The following is a 24,148-nucleotide window of genomic DNA, read 5'->3' as shown; positions in this document are numbered from 1 at the left end:
TCCTGAGTCCAAGGATGCTCTCATAATTATGGCTAAGGGTTTGCTTAGTTGCTTTGCCGCCTCCTTTAATATAACTGGATAGATCCCATCCACCCCAGGTGTTTTGCTTATGTTTAACTTCAACGATTTCTCCTCCACTTTGCTTTCAGTTATTACAAAATCATTAAGTATCCTGCTACAATTTGATAACCTTCTGCCATTTTCAAACCTTAATAATTCCTCATGTGTGAATGTAAATGCAAAATACTCATTCAGTTTGTTTGCTATCTGAGCAGGATCATCAACAGTCGAACCATCGATGTCAAGTGGACCAATCAGATTCATCCCCTTCCTTTTAGAGTTTATATAAGTAAAGAAATCCTTGCTGTTTTTCTTAGCACTCAGTGATACTTAAGAACAATGTTATATAATCTTTTCATGTTTAAAATATTACATATAACTTTGCAACTACCATATAATATTCCAACTTGAGAGGCATCTTCAATTCTCATTTAACAATTAACCCAAATAATACTTTATCCAGGAAGCAAATTCATTTGTTAACATGCAGTCTCCCACAACTAGCATCATTATCAAATGATATCAAACTTATCTTTAAAGTGCTTGTACTATTTTCAATTTAACATTCATTTAGGATTAGAGTTCCCTTGTGTTTCCACCGCATGTTTTCTGATTTCGACTCAGGATCATAAAAATGTAGTTCAGACACTAATTCTTCTGTTATTCTAAAATTTTTTTTTCAATAATGGTAACTGTTTCAGAATTGATTGCTTCAGATGGCTGACGAGACCTTCGATCACCCTCAACCAACTCTAGAACTTTGCTGAACATTTTACAATAGTACAGGTCGACTGTCACTAATCCAGCAGCGTAGGGAACTGTGGGGTGCAGGATCACCGGTGGTTATTTTAGCACATAGTTTACACAACAGCTAACCACGTTACCTTTAACACGTTGACTGCCAATAAAGTTTAAGGAAAAATTCCCCACTGACCAAAAAATATTTAGCAAATAATTTAATTAGTAATTCTAAAATAAATATTGTAATGTCAGTGTTGTCGTTTTTTTCGCTTAAAATATCAAAAAAAAAAAAAAAAAAACTTTTTTTTATGTCGCACATATGTGGTCCAATAGGTTACTTTATTTTTTGAGAAGCTGTGTCGACAACATACGTGTGAAGCTATTACGGCATACATACGAAGGTCATTTGTGATTAGTTTACTGCGAGCACTGCAATAAAACTAATTGCGATAAAATAAACTGTCAAATCGCAATAAGTTTGTCAGTATTGTTAGGATTTTGTGAAAACAAGTTCGTTAGCACGCTGTATTATCCATCATACTGTGTTGTTTTTTCCGCAAGTTTGTACAAGTGTGTTGTAAAACAAAAAACAAAAAAAAAGGAATGGCTAAAGGAAAATTACTAAAATAAGTGGAACTGAGAGAAATTGTTGGAATTTACAATTAAGCAGAGTTAAACTTCTCACAGACACACACTGCTGTAGAGTTTTTTCCAGAAGTTAAACTTTATCTGTTATGGACAATGTACAGTGTTTGCACTTAACACCACAAAAGGCACTTCCTTTATTATTATTAGCCATATGGTGCTAGGAAGCCTGAGGCTTATGCTGCACCAGCCAAAAAAAAAATTTCTGATTTACCCAGAGAGAGAGAGAGAGAGAGAGAGAAAAGAATAATGATATCCAGCTCAGGACCCTGGGTGTGCCAAGCTCATGCTCACCAGATGTGAGCCCCTGGCGATAAATGCATTGGAACCACGGCTGGAGCTAAATGTGGGCAGGTTACAATAATAATAAATGCAGAAAAACAAGTGGGAATGGCTTGCCAGTGTTTACAAGTTCATGCCAACAGTTGATGCTGCAACCAACGCCACCAAAACGGTAGCGGCAGGTCGGTGTGCCAACCCGGGAAATTATGTTCGCAGAAATGTCTGAATTAGTGGTGAAACTGGATTACCGGTGGCCAGATGGTCGACCTGTAGCATAATTAAGTGATACTTCCCAAAACACACTAGTCATTCTTTCATGGATTTCCTTAGCACTTCTACTCTCTTTGGTCAAAATTTTATTACTGAATGATGCTCAATTTATTGGATATTCGTTCTTCTTCCATGCGGCAACATAAAAAATTGAATTTTATACAATACAATAACAGTTTTTTTTTTTTTTTTCATTATACAATTTTTTTCATTTTATAAGACATCTTAAGCTACCAAAATCTTTCATCTTAAGCTACCAAAATGACATATTCTTATTTTATTTTATATACCATTCTCAGAACTTTCTGATCACCCCTCATACTGACCTGTATATTACAGGTATCTCATTATTGTACTGAGTAATGCCTAGTAGATACATTCAAACTACAACTGAATAAGTAATTTTAGTTTGAGTGTAAAGGTTACAAAATGTACATTTTCTTACCCACAATGAAAGATAGAATGCAAACCTAAAGAATCTTCCAGTTGATTAACTCCCAGATAAATTTCACTGGCAAACAAAATGTCATTTGTCTTCTCACTACATTTTTCACTTACCATTTCATTTGTAAAAAGTCCTTATCTTTTAAGATGGTAATTTCATAACAAAATTAATAAGTGTTATTAATTTAATTTTCCAAATACAATCTTCAATATTTATTTTTGCTTGTGTTTATATTAATGTGAAATTTGACATGCTTGATTTTAACCCCTGATGCTTATTGCCGTGAAACTGTGTTGTATGTAGTGTACCACATACACAATAAAGATTTATTTTATTTTTATATTTCTTTCATTATATTAATGTTTTTTGAAGTATTTAAAATTTTTTTTACCATTTTATATAATACAGGGTGTCTGGGCTAGAGGTATCCAAAAATAATGGCTAATAATGCGAGAACCACTCATTTTCTCAAAATGAATGCACAGTCAATAGGAAATCTCTCCAAGATTTGTTTTGTCACACTGTCAAGTCACTAGTGCTGGTGCGTCACCAATAGTCGTGCACTTGAAAGAATGGCATAAGAACAGCTAGGAGTGTACAAAAATGGCATCATTGGTCCATTTTTTTTTTTCCATAGAGCCCACAGTGATGGGACACACCTTGACATGTTGCAGATCTTTGCTGTTCCACAGATTCCCCCAGGTTTCAGCAAGATGGTGCTCCACCACACTTCCATCAAGATGTTACCACATTTTTGAACAACACTTTTCCTGGACGTTGGATCGGAAGAGGCCCAACTGCTTGGCCGCCTATCCGGATAGGACTCCACTGGACTTTTTTGCATGGGGCTTTATTAAAGACTGTGTACCAGAGAAAAGTTTGGGATTTGGACGATTCAAAACAGTGTATCGTTGAAGCAGTTGCTCTAATAACTTCAGATGCTGAAAAACACTTGGCAAGAGCTCGAGTATCGTTTTGACATCTGTCAAGCTACAAAAGATGCCCACATTGAACTTTACTAACCTTCATAAAAACTTGGTGAGTTGCTCTGTATAATAACAAAAAAATTATTTTAATACACCTTATGGATGCTGAAATATGTGTGTGTATTTTTGGATACCTCTAACCTGGACACCCAGTATATAAATAGGGAGTATATTCAAGTCAAATATGTAGTTCATCTGTTTTGAGCAGGTGGAGACAGAACAACTGAAGTACAATAAAACTTCATTAATTTGGACCTCTCCCCCAAAACTTGGCTTGCGTTTTTTAAAATATATTTCATTTATGCGTAAGAGATTTTTTTTTCCTATAAGAATTTAACAATATAATTCTTGTTTTCCATAATCACTTTGTAAAAGAAGTAAAATCATTCGAGAAGAAACATTAAATGAAAATTAAAACCTCACTGTTATCATTAGATAATGCAACTGCATAACATAACTGATTAATTCTGAGCTGTATATTTTGGAACAGACAATGGCAATATCAAGTGCCTTTAAACTTCCAGTACCACAAATTCATACAACCTATTGTTCAATCAGGTATACTCAAAGTAACAATTTATTATGGGAAATAAGTGGTTATATCATTATTAGAGTTAGGAAACACCTGAACCATGAAATAAATATAGAAACTCAATTAATGCTGTTAATAGGGTCATAGGTACACAAAGTGCCATTCTGCTCCTATGAACCTTTATCAAAACAAAAATGATCAAGAATATAAAAGAGAAGGACCAAAGCAACATTCAACCTTGGAGGAATGAAAGCATGGTTCCTTACCAAAAGGGACACACACCCCACCCCAAAGAACAAGCACTACAAAATAAAAACACGAGAAGAAAGCATCCACAAATGCCATCTTTTCAAGGGACAACAGCACTTGTGAATTCTTTAAAAAAAAATAAAAATATCACTGATCACTATCCCAGCCAAATATCGGTGTATATCCTGATATGCCCCTGGACATTAAGAAAAATAATGAACCAACTAAACAGAAAATATGCTATGGCCACTGCCCTCTGTGGATAAATAAGGAAACTTAAGAAACAAAATGTATATTTATTTGGTTGAAAACATAATGAAAACAATGAAAAAAACCAAGTGGTGGATGTAAGCATGCTTATGTTTACCATTCAGATTCATTGTTGTAATTTATTACATCATTTGGTTTATATTAGCAATTTAATTGAGTTAAGTTAAATTTCTGTCTATTATAATTTCTTAATTTTGTTGCATATTTACATGATTTGTCAATGGCAGAAATCTACATCTAAATCTGCATTTAGTATGTGATGTTTCCTTATTTCCATAACACTGAATATCCTCTTAGACAATTTTTCCATAACATACTTTAATTGCAAGCTTAAATTAACACAACCACAGAACAGTAGACATGAAGTTACTTTCTTATTATAAAAAGAACTGGAAACAAAAACCAAAAATGACTGTAAGTCAAGAAACAATATCTCAAAAAATCTCTATTACATAAGGATACATAGCCTCGACAGCACAACATTAGTAGAACTGCTACCAACTTCTGACTTTTGAAGATCAAAGATATGTTTTCCTCCAGCTATTTCTGACTGATCTTCAAAATGTATTTTGGCCAAAACCGGCAAAAAAAGGAGAAGGCTTTTTAAAGTCCCCACTATACTACAAAAATAAGTTTCACTGACAACAGACACATTTTATATTGAAATAAAGAGATAGGACTGTTGACCAGTACAGTATGCTTTCAAACATCAGCTTACCTAAAAATTTCCTGTCTGTAATTTCTGTTTGGATTGTTGCTAGACATCAGCTAATCACGATTGCTTTAAGGTTACAGATTTTGTCTTCTTCAGAAATGCTGAGTCAAAGCTTTCTTCATAACAATGGCACTGCTTATTTTTTTTTTTTTATTAATCTTTACTACTTTCTAAATTGAGAGCGAGTATCATCCCCAATACGTTTCATACTTAAGATTTAGAAAAACAAATGTTAAGAAATACTTACTTTGTGGTTTTCAAAGCAACGCATATACTGATGTGCAGTAACACAATTTGTACACAGGAAGGTAGCACAATCGCTGCAACGTGCCACTGCACTTTCTTTGGCCTTACAACTTGTACAGACTATTTGCATACTTTCAATAGCAGATAAATCTAATTGGTTACATGTCACATAATCCAGCAGAAGGCCTGCCACTCCTTTGCTTGGAAGCTAAAAAAATAAAAAAGCTGATAAGTTTTTGCTTGAAACAAAACAATAGAGGATGAAAAAAAAAACATTCAACAGTTTTAATCTCGCATTACTCACATCCCTGAATGGAATAATTATGCTCAAGTAGAATGTGTGAAATAGCTTCTTTTGTTTTAATTATATAAAATTCATTTTTAGCTTTTTTTACCAAACTGAAAATAGTGCTCTATTAATTGTGATCTGCTAACTGAATTACAAAATATCCAACAAAGATAAACAATAAGAGCAATAATAATAAAAGATTTTATCATATTTTCAAAATATTTAATGTCAATCATCTACTGAATTGAAATGCAGATACTTGCATGGAGTCTGGCAGATATAACAAGAACATCTGTATTTTTGTCAGTTGTTCACATTTAACCAGTGCAGCCAAAGGGCTACATAAAAATTAAACAACTCTTTCTAGCATCTCACGGATGCCACAGAGGAATTGCTGCCTATAAGGAAGACACTCATTTGCTTGCTTAGCATCTGTTAAATGCCAAACAAAAAAAGTAATTTCTCAAAATATATTCAAATGAAAATAGAAAATACTGTATGAGTTAAAGAACTCATTATACATTATACAGTAAATGAACTCATTATACAGGTGGGCAAAGATACATGGGATGACAAGGTATGGTTGTAGAAATATATGGTTAATGTATGGTCATGCTGCTTATTATGGTCACAGATAATGTTATGTCACTTATGTAGTCCTGATCAGACATATACTAATGCATAGAAAAAATGTTTATTGTAATCAACTTGTTTTTGCCACCACTTTTTTACCTTATCATGGTTTATGCATGTGCAATGGAAGTGATTATGCAATTTGAACTCCAGCATGTTGCATGACTAGTTGCTGATGCTTCATATGGTTCATATGGTTGTTGGCGTTACGCCATGAAAGAAAGTACTGTATCTGTACTGTATAGGAGTACTGTATCTGTACTCCTACCAGTCGATTTTAGTAGAGCATTAACCCTTTTCTAATTCTTGATTTTAATATTTTCTTATTTGTTTTTAAATGGTTTGTATGGATTTCCAAAACATGACAGTTTCACTTTTGCTATGGCTTTCTTGAAGAAATTGTGGACTGTCAAACTAAAGCATTTTATGTTCCTTGATTTTAACATTTTCTTTCTGTACACACACCTTTTTGTGTGCTCATTTCCACTCTATCAACAAACAGCACTGAACGCTTGCATTCTTGTTTCTTCAGTTATTGTTATCAGCTGAATTCCAAATTGAACGTAATAAGCAGAATCCACCCTAATTAAATATGAACTTAGTTTTAAAACTGGCAAATTTAGTTTGCCAGTTTGTTCCTTTGCTGTTTTTGGGATGGTGCAACTGCAGTATCTGTAATCACTGAAGAAATGGAGGAAAAAACATCCACAAAATGAATGATTTTTTGACTATTAGTAATAAATATATTCTAAACACTACACAGGTGAAGTAATTTAATTTCAAGTATTTTGATCAAAATAACCTACGCAACTTGCTGTTCAAACATAAGTTACTTTTGTTTTCCACTATGAAAAGGAAATAAAAGGAAAAATGTGTTACTAGTATATTTTAAATAAAATAACAAATATTACATATTCTACTGTAACAATCAGTAACTGCCATTTCTATTTTTGCCCCAACAATCAACTGTAATATAGTACTTCACCTGCCTTCTTACTCAACCTTCTACATCACCCTTGCAGCTCAGCCCTCTGGTTGTCCATGTTATAATCTCTACTATCAAATACATCTACTATGCCTTCTGCCTATATGTCGCCAAGTCCTCTTCTGGTAAGTGCTCATTCCCTTCTTAATTGTACATTAATTTGTTAACCTTTATCATGATTTTTTAACTAATTAATAATAGAAAATTATGCAATTCCTTTTCCTTTAATCATTGCTAATTACTTTAGCTTCTTCCAACTTTTTGTGTCTGTAAGAAAGGTAAATTTCATTGACTTTGTGCTTTTTTTTTTTTTTTTTTTTTCCCTTTCCTTTTTTTCTTAGCATTCTTGACGATAACCTTGTTTCTCTCCTCCAAACTTTTCTCAAATCAATTGTGTCCATCAAACACTTTGGATCATGTCTTTCATAACTTAAATGTTTGATATAAATAAAAAATAAATAAATTGCAGCCATTATCAACCCACTGCAGGATGGAAGCCTTCTCAACAATTCATGCTGGGGGAAATGGACCATAATCTGCCACGCTGGTCCAGTGCGGGTTGGCCGATCGACCGTATTTAGCAGTCAGGGGCTTAAACCCCGGTCTACTCAAAGAGCACGTGCCACTGCACTCCTGCTCCTGACCACCCAGCTACAGAGCCTCTGCAACTATAATCATAAACCTTACATACAGCTACCAAAAGCTACCACAGGTTCTTCCTTTAGGTTTTCTACCAGAATCTCTTCTTTATCTGCTAACAGATAAAACACTTTCAACATATGCATTTTTCAGACAAAGTCAAGGCCAGTTCACAATATACCAAAATCCACTAAAACTAGTCTCATTTCTAATAATCTGGACAAAGAAGGAATCCAGTGTTTGGTATATAGTTACTGTTTCACATTGTTGGGGTAAAATTTCTCATAAAATGTAATTAGCTTTTTTGGTATGAAAGTGACTGATTGGTGCAATTGGGCCTTAACAGTCCTAAATTTTAGTGAGGATGTGGATCTGTTGGAACTGGTACATGCAGAGAACATAAATTGGCCTGCAATAACACTGATAATGAAATAACTGTTATGTTTGATGTGTGTGCTGTAGTTAAGAATGCATAAAACAAGAACTATGTAAATGAAATCAGATTTTTTGTTTAAATTAGATCAATTTATTAAAGGGCTAACTGATTTGTACGTTTCCTTTAATAGTAAGACCACAATTCTTCTTTTACTAATTTCATATACAGGTGACCCCCGCTTAACGCTGATATTTCGTTCCGGAAAAACAGAGCGCTAAGTGAATCCGAGCTAAGCGAGCGACGCATTCCCATAACGTAACATATGTATTTGTGAGTTGCGGTCGGTGCCATAGGATATTTCCTAATCAATAATAAACAGTAGTGAAAAGATGCACAAATGTCGGTCAAAATATTTAATATTCAAATATTTATACATATAAAATATTCTTTATTACATACGTATATAATATATGTGGTAACTATTTACGTATCAAAATTAAACTTAAAATTCCAATTAAAATCATGAATTTAATTGATCTAAATTGATTTTAATTGATGAATTTAATCATGAAAAATGTGTCGATTTTGGATTGAACTTTGGCCCTCTTCCAAATAAACTAAAAGGGGTATTCATTTTAAATCCCCCTGCAGCGTTACCACCCAACAATAAAGTCAACCGATCCTTCGCCACTTTGTAACCTGGCATGTTTTTCTTCTTCTTTCAATATGAAACTTCTTTTAGGCATTCATTTCCACAAAAGTCCTGCTTCATCTATGTTAAAAACTTTTTGAGATGTATAACACATAATACCCCTCTTCAATAATTTTAACAAGTTCTTTTTTGAAAGTTTCAGCTCCTTGATCTGCACTTGCGGCTTCTCCCTGGATTTTAAATCTATTAAACCAGCCCTTACCAGTTTTAAATGGTTCCACATTTTTTTTTTAAAGTGAGTTTTCTTCAGATAATCATATTGGCTGATCTCTTTCTTTCTCTCTCTCTTTTTTTTAATAATATTTAACTTAACTGAATTCTGCATTGGATATCATCTTCAATAAAATTAGTCTTTCCATTTCAATCCTGATAGCCGGCCTAGCCCTAGTTGCTTGCAGTGGAACAGCTATCTTTCCCACTGCTAAAATTAATTCTTTATTTTTTTATAATTGTTCTTACAGTTAAACTTGCAAGTCCTAAATTATGGCATATATCCGCTTGTTGTCGACCGGAATCGATTCGCTTCCGGTCGACTTTGTTGCTTTTTCATTCCTATCGGCCATTACTAACTCTTCGAAAATGTAACTGCGTTGGTTGCATTAATTACGATACAATGTTCGAGTAAACTGTCCATTTCGCACGATGTCTAATACTGTACTGAGTGATGACTAGTCTTCGGATAAATGCATATAATGCAAATATTACAAGCAATATACTTGATCATTTTTTAAAATGTTGATCTCAGAACTACGTAACAAGTCACTGTACTGCAATTAAATTACCATGCGAGAAAATTTCACTGAGCGTGGGAAAATTTTTCAAGTCGGCGTGGGAAACGTTTTAATGCTGTTTTGATATTCATTTTCAAGCTATCGACTCCATGAAATGAAACGATTTCGTTAAATATGCCAAAAATGCAATCTGTAAAAGAGCGTTATAGTGATCTGTGACAGCGTTATAGTCAGATACGGGTTATAATATAAGAACGGCATTATAGCGAATCAGCGTGAAGCGATCCAAGTTATAAAGGGGGCCTGCTGTGTGTATGTATGTATATATATATAAAACATAGAAGTAAATGATAAAGGACATAGTAAGATGGGAAAGTTATTAACAACAACGTGCCATGTCTAATGGAAGATATGAGAAGAAAAGAATGTTAAGATCCTAATGAATTAAGTGGAAAAATTGGCTGAATTGATAAGCCAAATCATATTTACAAAAGCTAGAAAAAAGTGGTAATTAATGCATATTAAAAAGTAGTAATAAATAGAAATGAAAATAATGAAAATAACAATTGGTACATAGATCAGGTAATTCATCAGGGGACTACACCCGATCATGTACCAAAATACTGCGTTTCTATACAAACCCATTAGCTCAAAAATATACGATACCCCATGAGGCATTCTATAACTGGATAAATGTGGTTTATCAAGATATTATAAAATCAGTTTCAAAATGTCACAACTTGTATAATAATTCACATATTAAACACTCTAATCTCAAAAATGCCATCTCAGATCTACAAGGAAAATTTATCATCACCCCTGTAGATAAAGCTTCTAACAACTTCGCAATCTTTTGTAAGCAGTTCTACTATACTACTCTTAAAAAGGAAGTCGACAGCAGTACCACATTTTTACGCTGTAATCTTGGCATTAATACGACCATCAAAAAACTTATAGCTTTGCATAAGAAACTACATACCAAAATGCGCAATTCTACATTACCATTCCTATATATGATTGCCAAGTTCCACAAAGATCCTGTTGGCTTTAGATTCATCACTAGTGCCAAAAAAAGCGGTTGTTATCTTCCAGGTAAACAATTTTTTAAACTACTAACTACCATCTTCATTAATATTCCATCAACCTGGATCATTAATAATAACCACAACATCATTAAAATCTTCAATTCTAATGCCAAAATCTTTAGTATCGAAACCTATGACTTTACTAATTTATTTACTTCCTTACCGCATCATTTAATTATCTCTGTACTCAATCAATTATATCTTAAATACAAGCACGTTCTACCCGTGGATGAGATTGTCTGGAATAATTATATCAACTTATGTATTCTTAATAACTATATTTACGATGGCAGTAATACCTATAGACAATCAATAGGAGTTCCCATGGGCTCACCAATTTCCAGTATAGTTTCCAACTTATTTCTACATTACTACGAAGATCTTTATACTAATAACAATCCAAACCTTAATTTCTTCGCATTTAGATATGTTGATGATATCTTGATTTTAAATTATCATTTTGAAAATATTGCTAAATTGATATATCCTACTGAACTTACCTTAAACAAAGAAAATAATGGTAACCAACACGCAAATTTTCTCGATTTAAGCATTACTTTAAATAATTCACCTCTTCGTAATACCTTGGAAGTATTTGATAAAAGAAGTCAATTTAATTTCAACATTATTTATTTAACAAATTGGAACTCTAATATTTCCATTACAGTTCATAAAAATATCATCCATACACAAATTTTACATCTTGCGTATCTTAGCAGCAATCAAACACTTTTTATCAAAGCTTTAAACGGCCTATATACCAAATTATGTTTAAATGATATTCCTATTAATTTTATAAATCGTATTATTAAAAATCTTTCTAACTTCATTAAACATAAATTCGGTTTCACTATATCTCATTTTGATTAGGGTTAACATGATAATTTGTACAGATGTATAGTTGTAAATTTAATGGTGGTATTCCCACCACTTTGAAAGTGATCACATCATATGACTTCTATTCTGAACGATGCTCATGTCTTTTCACTTTCTAAGTTACCTTTTAAGTTTTATCTATTTAATTTTTTCCATTATTTTATTTTAATTATTTTTGCTTAATTATTTTTAATTATTATTCAGACCTTTTCCTCACTTTTAACTATAGAGGGCGTCCATTATTATTTTTCTACTAAGCAACCTCTCCTTGTTTGTATTCTATTTATTAATCATGTTTATTATGCATTTTACTAATTGATCCTACATAATTTTACTAATTGACGCTACATAATTCTACTAATTGATGCTACATAATTTTAAAGGTATGTAATTTTATACTAATTTTTTTACATGTGACATTAACAAAATATTTCACAGGCTAGCAGTATTAATTTTCCTCTTCTACTAACACCTTCACAGCCAAGGCCCTCTCTAAGAGGTTGGGTACTTACGAACCCAGCTTGCCTAGTATCTTTAAAATCTTTTCCTTCTCTTTACGTCTTTATACTTTCTATTCTGCTTTTTCCGTCCGTTGAACTATTAGTGCAATACGAGGGCGATTCGGACATTCCTTCTTTTCTTATTCTCGCTATTTTCGCCTCCTTTTTTACTACTATCTTTTTTCCCACCCATACCTTGTATTACTTCCCTTTTCTATGCTGCTGCCTGGTACACCTTTTAATTACACCTTTTAATTTAACGGTTCACTTAAAATATACACACTGCGTTGGGGCTACCTCACTCATGTCTATGAAGGTTTCAAAAAAATTTTAATTTTTTTTTTTTATTATTATTATTTTTTTTTTTTTTTAAATTTATTGCTACCTCCATCGGCATGGGTTTGTATAGAAACACAGTATTTTGGTACATGATCGGGTGTAGTCCCCTGATGAATTACCTGATCTATGTACCAATTGTTATTTTCATTATTTTCATTTCTATTTATTACTACTTTTTAATATGCATTAATTACCACTTTTTTCTAGCTTTTGTAAATATGATTTGGCTTATCAATTCAGCCAATTTTTCCACTTAATTCATTAGGATCTTAACATTCTTTTCTTCTCATATCTTCCATTAGACATGGCACGTTGTTGTTAATAACTTTCCCATCTTACTATGTCCTTTATCATTTACTTCTATGTTTTATTTTATAGTTGTATCCTGTTCTGTAGCCTTGCGCATCCAGGTACATCTATTCTCTATTTTCTTTTTCTTTCTTTACCTTTTTCTTCTCCTTTCTTTACCTTTTTCACCTGTTTTATATACACATATATATATATATATATATATATATATACACACACACACACACACACACACACACACACACACACACACACACACACACAGTGGAACTTCTCTATTACAAACTTCTATTTAACAAATTTCTCTATTACGAATCTTTTCGCAAAACATTGCACCCTGAAACGAAATTACACGTAAAATTAACCCCATATAGCAAAGTGTTAGTCTCTCTATAACGAATTTTTAAAAAAATTAGTAAAAGCATTTTAAGATTTTCAAGCATTTACTAGTAAACAGCCACTCAAATATACTGCCTCCTTCCTTCCGAAATTGCGCATTAGCATCTGGAATTAAATAATCACCCTTTTAGTGAACACTTGTGGCCATTGACGCCCATAGGAGGGTCTTTATTTCATTTTTGTTACAGTTATTAAACCAAATGGGTTTTCTTAAAAGTGGTCAAACTTTACAATAAATAGGGTAGATTTGTAAGTTGATGTTGGCTCAGGGGAAAATGAAATTCGTTGCAGTAAACTTGAGCATGCTGCGGTGGCAATACATAGAATGCTACCATAGCCGGTTTTTAGTAACGCCTACTGAGTGACATGCGCTTCTCACCTCAACTGTACCACATGACCTTCCTGTCAATCATTATATGATATGTCTGTTCTCGTCTAACTGGACTCCCAATAGATCGTTTTCATGAATTTTTTTTTTTTAATTTCGTTCGTCAATCACATAGGCTGTATGCTGTTTTATTTTTTTTTCTGAAAAGTAACATACAGCATACATTAACCATAAATTTTCTTTCATGTATGTATGAATGAAAGCAGAATAAAAGAAATTCACAAAGTCGTATATTTCTTCAAAGTGATTGATAGAAAGGTCACATGATACTGTTGAATTGGCAAGCAAACGTCATTGAGTAGGCAGTACTAACAATCCACTATATGGCCAGCGCAGCGAAGTATGTATCAGCAAGAGCTGCAGTCGAGTAATTTTTACAATTGCGGAAACAATGTCGAAAAGAAAGTGTTTAAGTATTAATGATAAAGCAAAGATTATGATACTGACCGGGGTTTTAAGAAAAAAGATGTTGCGGAGAAATATGGCATACCTGCAAGCAGTTTATCTACGATTTTAAAAAAATCGAGAATCAATTTTAAATGCAATTGAAGGAGGAGCAGACAAGAAATGAATTAAGTTGTGTATATACGAAGATGTTGATAAAGCTGTTCTAAAATGGGTGCAAATGATACGCGAAAAGAATATACCAATATCGGGCCTAATAATTAAGCAACTAGCTCTGAAATTTGCACAGTCCCTTGGAATTTCATTCCAAGGGACTGTGCAAATACAGAATTTAATGCAAGCACTGGGTGGCTAGATAAATTTAAGAAGCGCCACAGAATTGTGGAAAAGGTTATTTGTGGAGAAAGTGTTAATGTAAGCAAAGAAGACTGCAACAGTTGGAGGAACAATACCTTAAAGAAGATTTTGGAAGAATATGAGCGTAAGGATGTTTTTAATGCTGACGAAATGAGTTTATTCTTTTAAATGTTTACAGAATAGAACATTTGCTTTTAAGGATGATAAATGTTTTGGCGGAAAACAAAGCAAAGAAAGAAAGAATCACTGTGCTAGTTGGAGCAAATATGACAGGAAGTGAACAATTAAGACTTTTACTCATCGGAATATCAAAAAACCCAAGATGTTTTAGAGGCACAAAATCTTTGGAAGTTGACTACACCTTTAATAAAAAAGCATGGATGACAAGTGATATTTTTGAAGAATGGATATTAAAACTAGACAAGCGTATAACAAAAAAATTAAAAAGGAAAATCATGTTGGTAACTGACAACTGTCCGGCACATCCTGCCAAACTTAAAAGTGCGAAGTTGTTGTTTTTACAACCAAACATAACATCAAAACTCTACCAATGGACCAAGGCATTATTAAAAATTTTAAATTTCATTATCGAAAGAGAATAATAATGAAGATTGTCAATGCGTTATCAGAAAATAGAAACTTGGAGGTTACAATTAAACATAGAGATTGTATCTCTGAACTGGCAAAAGTTTGGACAAATGATGTCACTGCATACACTATTCAAAATTGTTTTTCGAAAGCGGGATTTGCATTGAATACAGAAGTCGAACAACGACTGGACGAACAAGATGAACTGCCCCTTTCACAACTGAAAAACTATTGGACATTATTAGAATTGTCCGGAAACATCAAAAATGAAATAAAACTGGATAGTTATGTTTATGTAGATCAAAGCAGAACATCCAAATGAAGATGAAATACTGCTGAACAGTGTTAGACACGACCATGATCACGAAGAAATTAACAATGATGCTGAAGACGCATCAGAACAACCGTAGAAAAGCCAACTCGCGAAGAAATGATTAACGCTTTTAAAATGGTTTGTATGGGTCTACAGTTTTGTGAAAATGTTCCTGATAATGTTTTTAATGCTCTGAACAAGTGAGGTTTTTTTTTTTTGAGAATCAGAAAATTTTTTAATTTGTGATACTTACCGACAAAAATTGTGTAAACGTGATTTAAATAAGTATGTTTTTGAAATAAAACACATTAAAAATAAATGTAGATTCATTTTCATTTTCTAATTAGATAACAATTTCTAACAAAAAAGATATTCTCTGTATAACGAATTTTTTTGTGGATTTATCGAATTCGTTATAGGGAAGTTCGACTGTATATATATATATATATATATATATAATAAGTTACACAGACAGCCAAAAGCAAAATATAGCCAAAATATAATAACCTGTAAAGTAAAATTACATGAAAAATAAGTAAATAAGTTAATGGAAGCTGGCATTAGATAAGGGTAGGCTAATTTGACTAAGGTTCAAAAAGGAGAAATAAAGCAAACATGCAATAAATCTGATATCAGCCAAAGAAAAATTTGATACATGATTAGGCATTTCATCAGGGGACTACGCCTAACCATGCATCAAAGGACTGCATTTCTATACCTGCACAAAGCTATGTAAGAGAAGAAAATTTTGAAAAAAAAAAAGAGCAATATAATAAAGTTAATGAAAAAGTGATATAACTCTTACAGAGATTAGACAGGGTAGTCCCAATGCAGTGCATTAATGAAAATTATGATAAACTAGGTATAAAAATTTAGTAGATACATAAATACCGATGAAATGAAAGCGTACCGGAAATAAAAGAAAAGGTCTGGAATGATACAACTAGTCATAACGATAACTGCAACCAAAACGGTAAAACACAGTATTTATAATGATAAAATTTACACTTAAAATTTATTAGATACATAAATGCTGACACAATGAATTACCAAAAATGAAGGAAATCTAAAATCCACTTCTAAAAGCGTACCTAAGATATAAAAGCAAGGCCCAGAATGACTGTGAAAAACACAACTAGTCACAATAACTGTGATCAAAGCGGTAACAACCAGACACAGACAAATCCAAGCATAGGCATTATAATTTATACTACTAAAACCGTCAAAGAGAGCTAAGAATGATAGACTACCAGTGACCTCTATAATCAGATATCAAAAACAATTTATATTAAAATTTAGTCAGAAAATGAAAGGATATGGCAGAAAGTGCAACAAACATGACATCCACATAAATATATAAAACAGAAGTGGCTGTATTATAAGATTAGCATCATGCAAAGCAGCATGGATCATATCCAGTTATTTTCCCACTATTTCTACAATTGTTAATTTATTAATATTATATATAGCTTAGTTTATTTTATAAATAACAGAAAATTAAATGAAGTGTGGGTATTATATTTATTTGTATTAATATTAAACAAGGCTTTTTTATTGCTTTTATTTTATTTATTTTTATCATTTAATTTATTTTTCTTATTATTGTTAGATATATAATAAACTCTTTAAAATCTTCCACCCTCTGGGATTGAGAGATGCTGGATTTTAAAATATTCCAGATTTTAAAGGAGTATATCTAGTGGCTGACAAACTGAGAGCACATTTCAATAAATATTCAGCACAAGCAACTGAACTTATTTACATCTGTAAACAAGTTTCATCACTATTTTGTTTTTTCACCTGTTTTTGCAGGCAGCAAAATTTAAACTGAAGGGATAATTGCAATGGTTTTGATTTTCATAGAAGCAAAAAAAAAAAAAAAAAAAAAAAACTTGCTTTTATAACAAGTTGAAAGTAGTGTTTTATAACACTACTTTCAACAAACAGCTAAACCATGCTACAACTTTGAAAACTGATTTTATATACCGCATAACAGCTCACACCAAATGACTTCTTTACAGTTGTTTTGTTTGCATGTTGTGACTAGAGACAACCTGATATCTAAGGACAGACTACTTAGTCCTGAAGGAGGCTGCCATTCAGTCTCATCTTTTTAACAAATGGCCAATTAACTTTTTGGAGTTATGTTGTTATTTGGTTTTTAGGAGCATTAGCAACTAAGGCCATATTGCTCCGGGATATGCGGTGGTCATTCCCTGACCTTTCCGCATCCTCTGTATTTGGTGGTGACAGGTTCAAACCCCGGTCTAATCAAGAAGCATGTGCTGCGCACTGCTGCTCCTCCTTCCCACCTGGCTACGGAGGCGCCAACTTTTTGGAGAGGCCATACATTTAAAAATAGTGCAATACCAAGATAACTCATTGCAAAGGCAAGTTTGTTTTGCTGTGAGAATTAGGACCACTGTGTTATCAAAGCAGTTTAAATCTTGCTTACCATAAAGACAGATTAAAAGACACTATAGTCTCGTAAACATCTTGTAAAGAAATGTCACTCTTTTTGTACAGATTCTTAAAGATAAATGTAATTGTTCATATGAGTGACGAATTGCTTCCTCAACATTTTTTTTTTTTTGTAAAATGTTATGTTCTGCATTTTACAGTATGTTCCAAAAAAAAATTTTTGCCACTGTTACTACACACATTGTTATTACAGAAATGAAAATTTAAGTACCTTGAACATTGTGTTAACAAGATTCCACTGTAAATTATTTTGTTCATTCACCATCAGTGCAAGAAATTATCTTCATGACAAGAAACAAAATAATTCTGATTAAATTAATTACATTGCACAAGAATGTTTTCACTATAAAAAAAAAGGCAAACTGCAGCCATTATCAACCTACTGCAGGATAGAAGCCTCCTCAACAATTCATGTTGAGGGAAATATACCATAATCTGCCACGCTGGTCCAGTGTGGGTTGGCAGATAGACCGTATTTAGCAATTAGGGGCTTGAACCCCAGTCTACTCAAGGAGTGTGTGCTACCGCAGTCCCACTCCTGACCACTCGGCTATGGACTATAAAGTATATTTTCTTTTCATTTTAGTGTGTTGATATATCAAAATTTATGTTGGAATGCAAATAAGCGCTAATTTCTATAAAATATTTTGTAGAACACTTGGGCACTCCTCATAGAATGTCAATAAAAAAAAAAAAAAAAAAAAAACACAGATGGAGTAAAAGAATTATCTTCCAGTTGACAACACTTATTTCCTCCTGTAACAATTTGTACAGCTGATAGTTTTAAAGTTGAATTTTCAGATACGACAAATAAAAACTTTCAAATCTCCACCTTACTTTTTCCTTTTCTTTAATCAGAACAGATCCTTTTGCACTTCCTGCATATATTTTTATTTTCTTCTTTTATTTATTTGGCTGGGTGCCACATGGTGTGGCACCCAGCCAAACCATGGCAATGCCACATGCTGTTTGTGTTGAATGCCTGGCCACTTAGCCTAAATGGGCACAATTATGCATCTGATTTCCATCCTTGGTGCACGGAGAAAAGGATAGTGCCCAGTTTTGTCACCACCTAAGTCTACATTATTATCGTCATACCACTGTTTAAATTATCCATGGTTTTATTTCACCCATATTTCATTAAAGCATATGCAATTTCTTGGGTGGCCTCTAAAATCATATACCTATCTTAAATAGTGATTACGAGCAATAGCATCCTTATCTTTAAGTAAATAATTCCATTTATCAATTGTTCCATACTTTAGTTTCAGCTGATTTGTTAAAATGTGATGAAGTGAGCTGCACTACCACAAACTGAAATGTGTTCTTTAGTACATTTCAATATTTTTGCAAATGCTGAAAATTTCTAAATATCTCCAAAATTGTGGACCACTTACAATAGCTTCCTATACATTTCATCCAACTGTAACAGAGTCTGCCACAACAGAATTATACCTGTTGCTTTTTATAACACAGAAAGAATCAGTCATCAAATATATGGAAAGTGATTCTTTGTTCAATGTGCTTTCCCATTTGTTTCGCCTTACTGTCATGTGCTGGAGGGTTTGGTCTTTTCCTCTTCACGCTGACCAGGCGTCTTGAAGAGAACCACTCTACACGTTCATTGCCACCTAAGTGACGTAACAGGGCTTACCATCAAGAAGGTGTGCACGAGTGGATTTTTGGGAGGCAGGCCAACAGGACTTCTCCTAAATCTTCTGTAATAGAAAGATATTGGATACATCAGTGTTTTAGACTGTGTCTGATAACACACAGAATACCTGCTTCCATCTAAGCCTCAAAAGGTCTAAAGAGAGCATTATTATTCATGTGGGAATTAATCATGTTAACTGCACATAAACTGACATTTTAGATAAACACAGGGGGTGTTCTGAAAAAAAAAAAAAAAAAAAAGCTTCAAGTTTCATTATAATGTTAACATTACAAGAATGAATAACATTACTAGAGCTTCTGCATACAAAGCAATCAGCAGCCAAATGTGAATGTCTTGTTCTGGAAATTTCAGTTTGATCTTTTTATTTATACTGTAAAATACTGAGGTGCTTCCCCCACCCCTACTTTGGAAACTAGGTGGTAGGGCCTACCAGAGTATGAAATATAATCTACTGGGTAGTACCTGACCTGCAGGCCTCCGTAGCTGAGTGGGCAGGAGCGGGAGTGCAGTAGCACATGCTCTTTGAGTAGACCGGGGTTCAAGCCCCTGACTGCTGAATACGGTCGATCTGCCAACCCGCACTGGACCAGCGTGGCAGATTATGGTCCATCTTCCCTCAGCATGAATTGTTGAGGAGGCTTCCACCCTGCAGTGGGTTGATAATGGCTGCACTTTACTTTTACCTGACCTGCCTCCTCGTGACAAGTGTAGGCAACGGTGGGTCCCATTAGGGCCCAACGGCTAAATGGTCAGAAGATACAATGCACAACAACAGAACAATACCCAGATACTTTTTAAATCTCTGGCCTCCACAGAGTACTGTGTTTCACAAACAATGCATACAACACAGAGATGGGGGGAAATCCCTGGTGCCTGCAGGATGGAAGCCTCCTCAGCAATTCATGTTGAGGGAAATGGACCATAATCTGCCATGCTGGTCCAGTGCGGGTTGGCAGGTCGACCGTATTTAGCAGTCAGGGGCCTGAACCCCAGTCTACTCAAGGAGCGTGTGCTACTGCACTCCCGCTCCTGACCACTTGGCTATGGAGGCCTTCCCTGGTGCCATTAGACCCAAAATACTTCACACTTTTTTACTACTTTGGTCACAGCATGCCAGCTCCTGTTTATCATGTACCACATGTAAGTGTTCATGGGCCAATTTACAGGATGAAAAACCCCACATAATTCTCAAGAGGAAAATCTTATTCATGCTGCCTGAGAGTAAAAAACTATAGTCTCACTGAAAAGGTCTTTGAGAATTCTTCTAGTCACTAATCGGATTTAAACCAAAGACTTAAAAGTGGCCAAATCAATATACTTTCACAGAGGAAGTCAGGAATCAGATGTGAGTTATTATGGATGAGTTTTATTTTTTTTTATGGTGAGCACAGACACACGCCCACATACAAGGTATCTGACTCTGTAGTACTCTAATACAGTGTAGAGTTGAAAAGGCAGAAAATACTTGTCCACATTTCATTTGAATTTCTGTAGATGAAATTACCAGCAGACTCTTGCACATGAAGGAAAGGTCAGAACAGAAGAAATAAACGAGAAACAGTAAAGTGTAAAGTTACTTTAGGAAGTTTTAAAGAAAGAGGCAGAACTATAGGATCCTAATTCAAATAAAACAGTGATTTTAGAAATGTCATAGAACAGGCATGCTGCAGAAACTACATCTTTGTAAGAGAGTTTGTGATGGGTCATTAATTAACCTAACAGCTCTATTCTGGACAGAGAATAGGACCAATACTCCCTGGTAGGATGAGGTATCATCAGCAAAGATATGGATCTTATCTTAAGCTAAGAGTATTGTCAAGGATGAACACGAGCAGCAGACTCTTGCAAAAATATAAGCCAGGAATGAACTTTATTAAGTATTAGTAGAGTTAAAGGATGCAAGGGAAAAAACAACCATCAATACAATCTATATCCTTCTTACCAAAGTTTCTTACTGTGAGAAGGTAATGACTCAGCTGTTCCAAAGTAGCAAGAAAGAAACCTTAAATTTATTTTTCAACATTATCACCAAATATATTTATAGAATCCCAGTGCTTTATCAAATTTTAGAAATGTGATGCATATAAATGCTGTTATGCTGCTCTTGCAATTAGTGGCATACTTTTTCAGTCCCATAATCTCTACCTTTTGATTACTAATTAGTATGATACATAAATAACTTAACGTATTAAAGAATTTTAATTGTTAAACCCTTATGCAATAATTCTAAACTTTTCATAGACTTATGAACATTGTGTGAAACAGGGCTATACTGTAATTTAAAACTTCTACAGCAGGAATTTAATACATATTAGGTATCAGAAGAAACATGACAATACTATTTTCAATAAAAGTTAAAAATCTTACCTTAGTTTCCTGCTCACATTCAGGACAAAGAAGAGTTTTAGACTTTTTATCTTCTTCATTTTTCAAGAGCTTTTCTAAGCAAGCTTCACAATATACATGAAGACAGGACAAGACACGTGGCTGCTCATATTTTTGATTACACTGGTTGCAGACTTGATCTGTTTCAGCAGAAGGGGAAATTAGGGATGACAGTTCGTCCGTGGCCATTAGATCCTGTCAGCAGCAAATTAATTTCTGTAAGAATGTAGTTGCAATGAAACAAAATGCAATTTCATCTGACAGATCAAAATAATCTGTCCAAAAATAAAATTGTGTTGTTTGCATTCAAGGTTTGTAACAGGGATTGGAAATCGCTACTTAAGGAAAATGAGAAGTACCCCTCCATGCTTTAGAAAACAATGGGAATAAAATGACACAATATAATAGCATAGCTTAATTTAATTTATTATGATACTCACCTTTTTATAATCTGCATTGATGTTGAAATAAAATGGATGATAATTTTAAATTTAAGTTAGCGTGAATAAGTTAGGATTTAAAAACAGAATTAAAATGTGCGCAAGGAAGTAGAAGTGCACGTCTTCGTCCTTGGTTGTCAATGTTGAAATTTGAAACGATTTAAGTTATATGGTTGGAAACAGAAGGCCAATAGTCATAACAAGTGGCTTTCGTTTTACACATCTTCAGTTGGCAATGGTAGAATGAGAGTAAATGCGTGTATTTAAGAAGACTAAGTTCCCGTGATGCTCCTGGATACACGTGGGAATCTCAGGTGCATGAGATTCCAGACCGGTGCTATGTTATAGGGTAGTTTGGAATTTAATACTTGGAGAGTGGAATGGTGGCGAAACCATTCTATAACTAGGGCTTCATATTGGAAAATTTTAAAACGGGATTTTAATTTGATAATAGAAATGGCTGAATCTACTAAGGGGGTGTGCGATTGTGGGATTGAAAATGTGTTGTTAATTCGGTATTGGACTGTCCCATCCTAAAGCTATTGTAGTGGTAGTATGCACGTGTGTTTGATGTTTTAGTAGAACCGTATTTTGTGGTGGTGCTACCAATGTAGCAAGCGTTACAGTTATCTTGACATTTTATTAAGTAGATGATATTATTCATGTCACTAATGTGGTAATTTTGTGTATCTTTATATGAGTTGAATAATGAATCTAGTTTATTATAAGATGAGAATGTAAGGGTGATATCGGTACCTTCGAATAAACGACGGAATTGGTTGGCAAAATTATTATGGTAAGGGAGGATAATACGTGGATTATTGATATTATTTTGGACTGTGATAATAGTTTGTTTGATTAATTGAATAGGATATTTCCTAGATATGAATTTACTTGTAAGATATTGTAGTTCATTATTAAGGTCGTAATGTGTGGAACTGTATTTTATAGCATTGTAAATTTGATTATAAAGGACTGCTTTTTTTATGTTGAGGGGGTGATGCGATTCAAAGTGTAAGTATTTGCCCTGGTGAGTACTTTTTTATGAAAATTCTTGGTCCTAGTTTTGTATCGCTTCTGCATATAGTGAAGTTTAGGAAATTAATTTGTCCATTTTCTTCTAATTCCAGGGTATATTTTAATCTATTATGCATGGAATTAAATTTGATGAAATTGTGGATTTGTGCCCTATTAAGAGGATTATTCTCCCTTACCATAGTAATTTTGCCAACCAATTCCGCCGTTTATTCAAAAGGTACCGATATCACCCTTACATTCTCATCTTATAATAAACTAGGTTCATTATTCAACTCATAAAGATACACAAAATTACCACATTAGTGACATGAATAATATCATCTACTTATTGTTAACCTGCCGATGCCACGAATCTTACCACTGGGAATAGAACTTATTATGGATTATTTGCCTGTAGTTTGTAGGGAGTGATAGGCCTAAAATGTCAAGATAACTGTAACACTTGCTACATTGGTAGCACCACCACAAAATACGGTTCTACCAAAACATCAAATACACATGCGTACTACCACTACAATAGCTTTAGGACGGGACAGTCCAATACCGAATTAGCAACACATGTTCAATCCCACAACCACACCCCCCTTAGTAGATTCAGCCATTCCTATTATCAAATTAAAATCCAGTTTTAAAATTTTCCAATATGAAGCCCTAGTTATAGAATGGTTACGCCGCCATTCCACTTTCCAAGTATTAAATTCCAAACTACCCTATAACATAGCACCGGTCTGGAATCTCATGCACCTGAGATTCGCACGTGTATC

The 24,148-nt window shown here is 33.8% G+C and overlaps 1 protein-coding gene across 2 annotated transcripts in view; it reads right to left on the bottom strand.

Annotated features, from left to right (window-relative positions):
- LOC150090550 (protein meiotic P26-like) overlaps nucleotides 1–24,148 on the bottom strand; it is a 187,433-nt gene that overhangs the window by 129,454 nt on the left and 33,831 nt on the right. For both annotated transcript variants that reach the window (XM_090371419.1, XM_090371429.1), the window contains exons 3-4: nucleotides 21,889–22,101; nucleotides 5,443–5,649 (exon numbers count right to left, since the gene is read on the bottom strand). In XM_090371419.1, the coding sequence (XP_090227545.1) occupies nucleotides 5,443–5,649; nucleotides 21,889–22,101 (420 nt within the window). The remainder of the gene's footprint in view (nucleotides 1–5,442; nucleotides 5,650–21,888; nucleotides 22,102–24,148) is intronic.

The sequence above is a fragment of the Mastigoproctus giganteus genome, chromosome 1 (assembly GCF_048544385.1).
Source record: "Mastigoproctus giganteus isolate SK-2022 chromosome 1, ASM4854438v1, whole genome shotgun sequence".
Classification (NCBI taxonomy): domain Eukaryota; kingdom Metazoa; phylum Arthropoda; class Arachnida; order Uropygi; family Thelyphonidae; genus Mastigoproctus; species Mastigoproctus giganteus.
The sequence above is the reverse complement of the archived record's forward strand: the minus strand, read 5'-3'. Positions and strand labels throughout refer to the sequence as shown.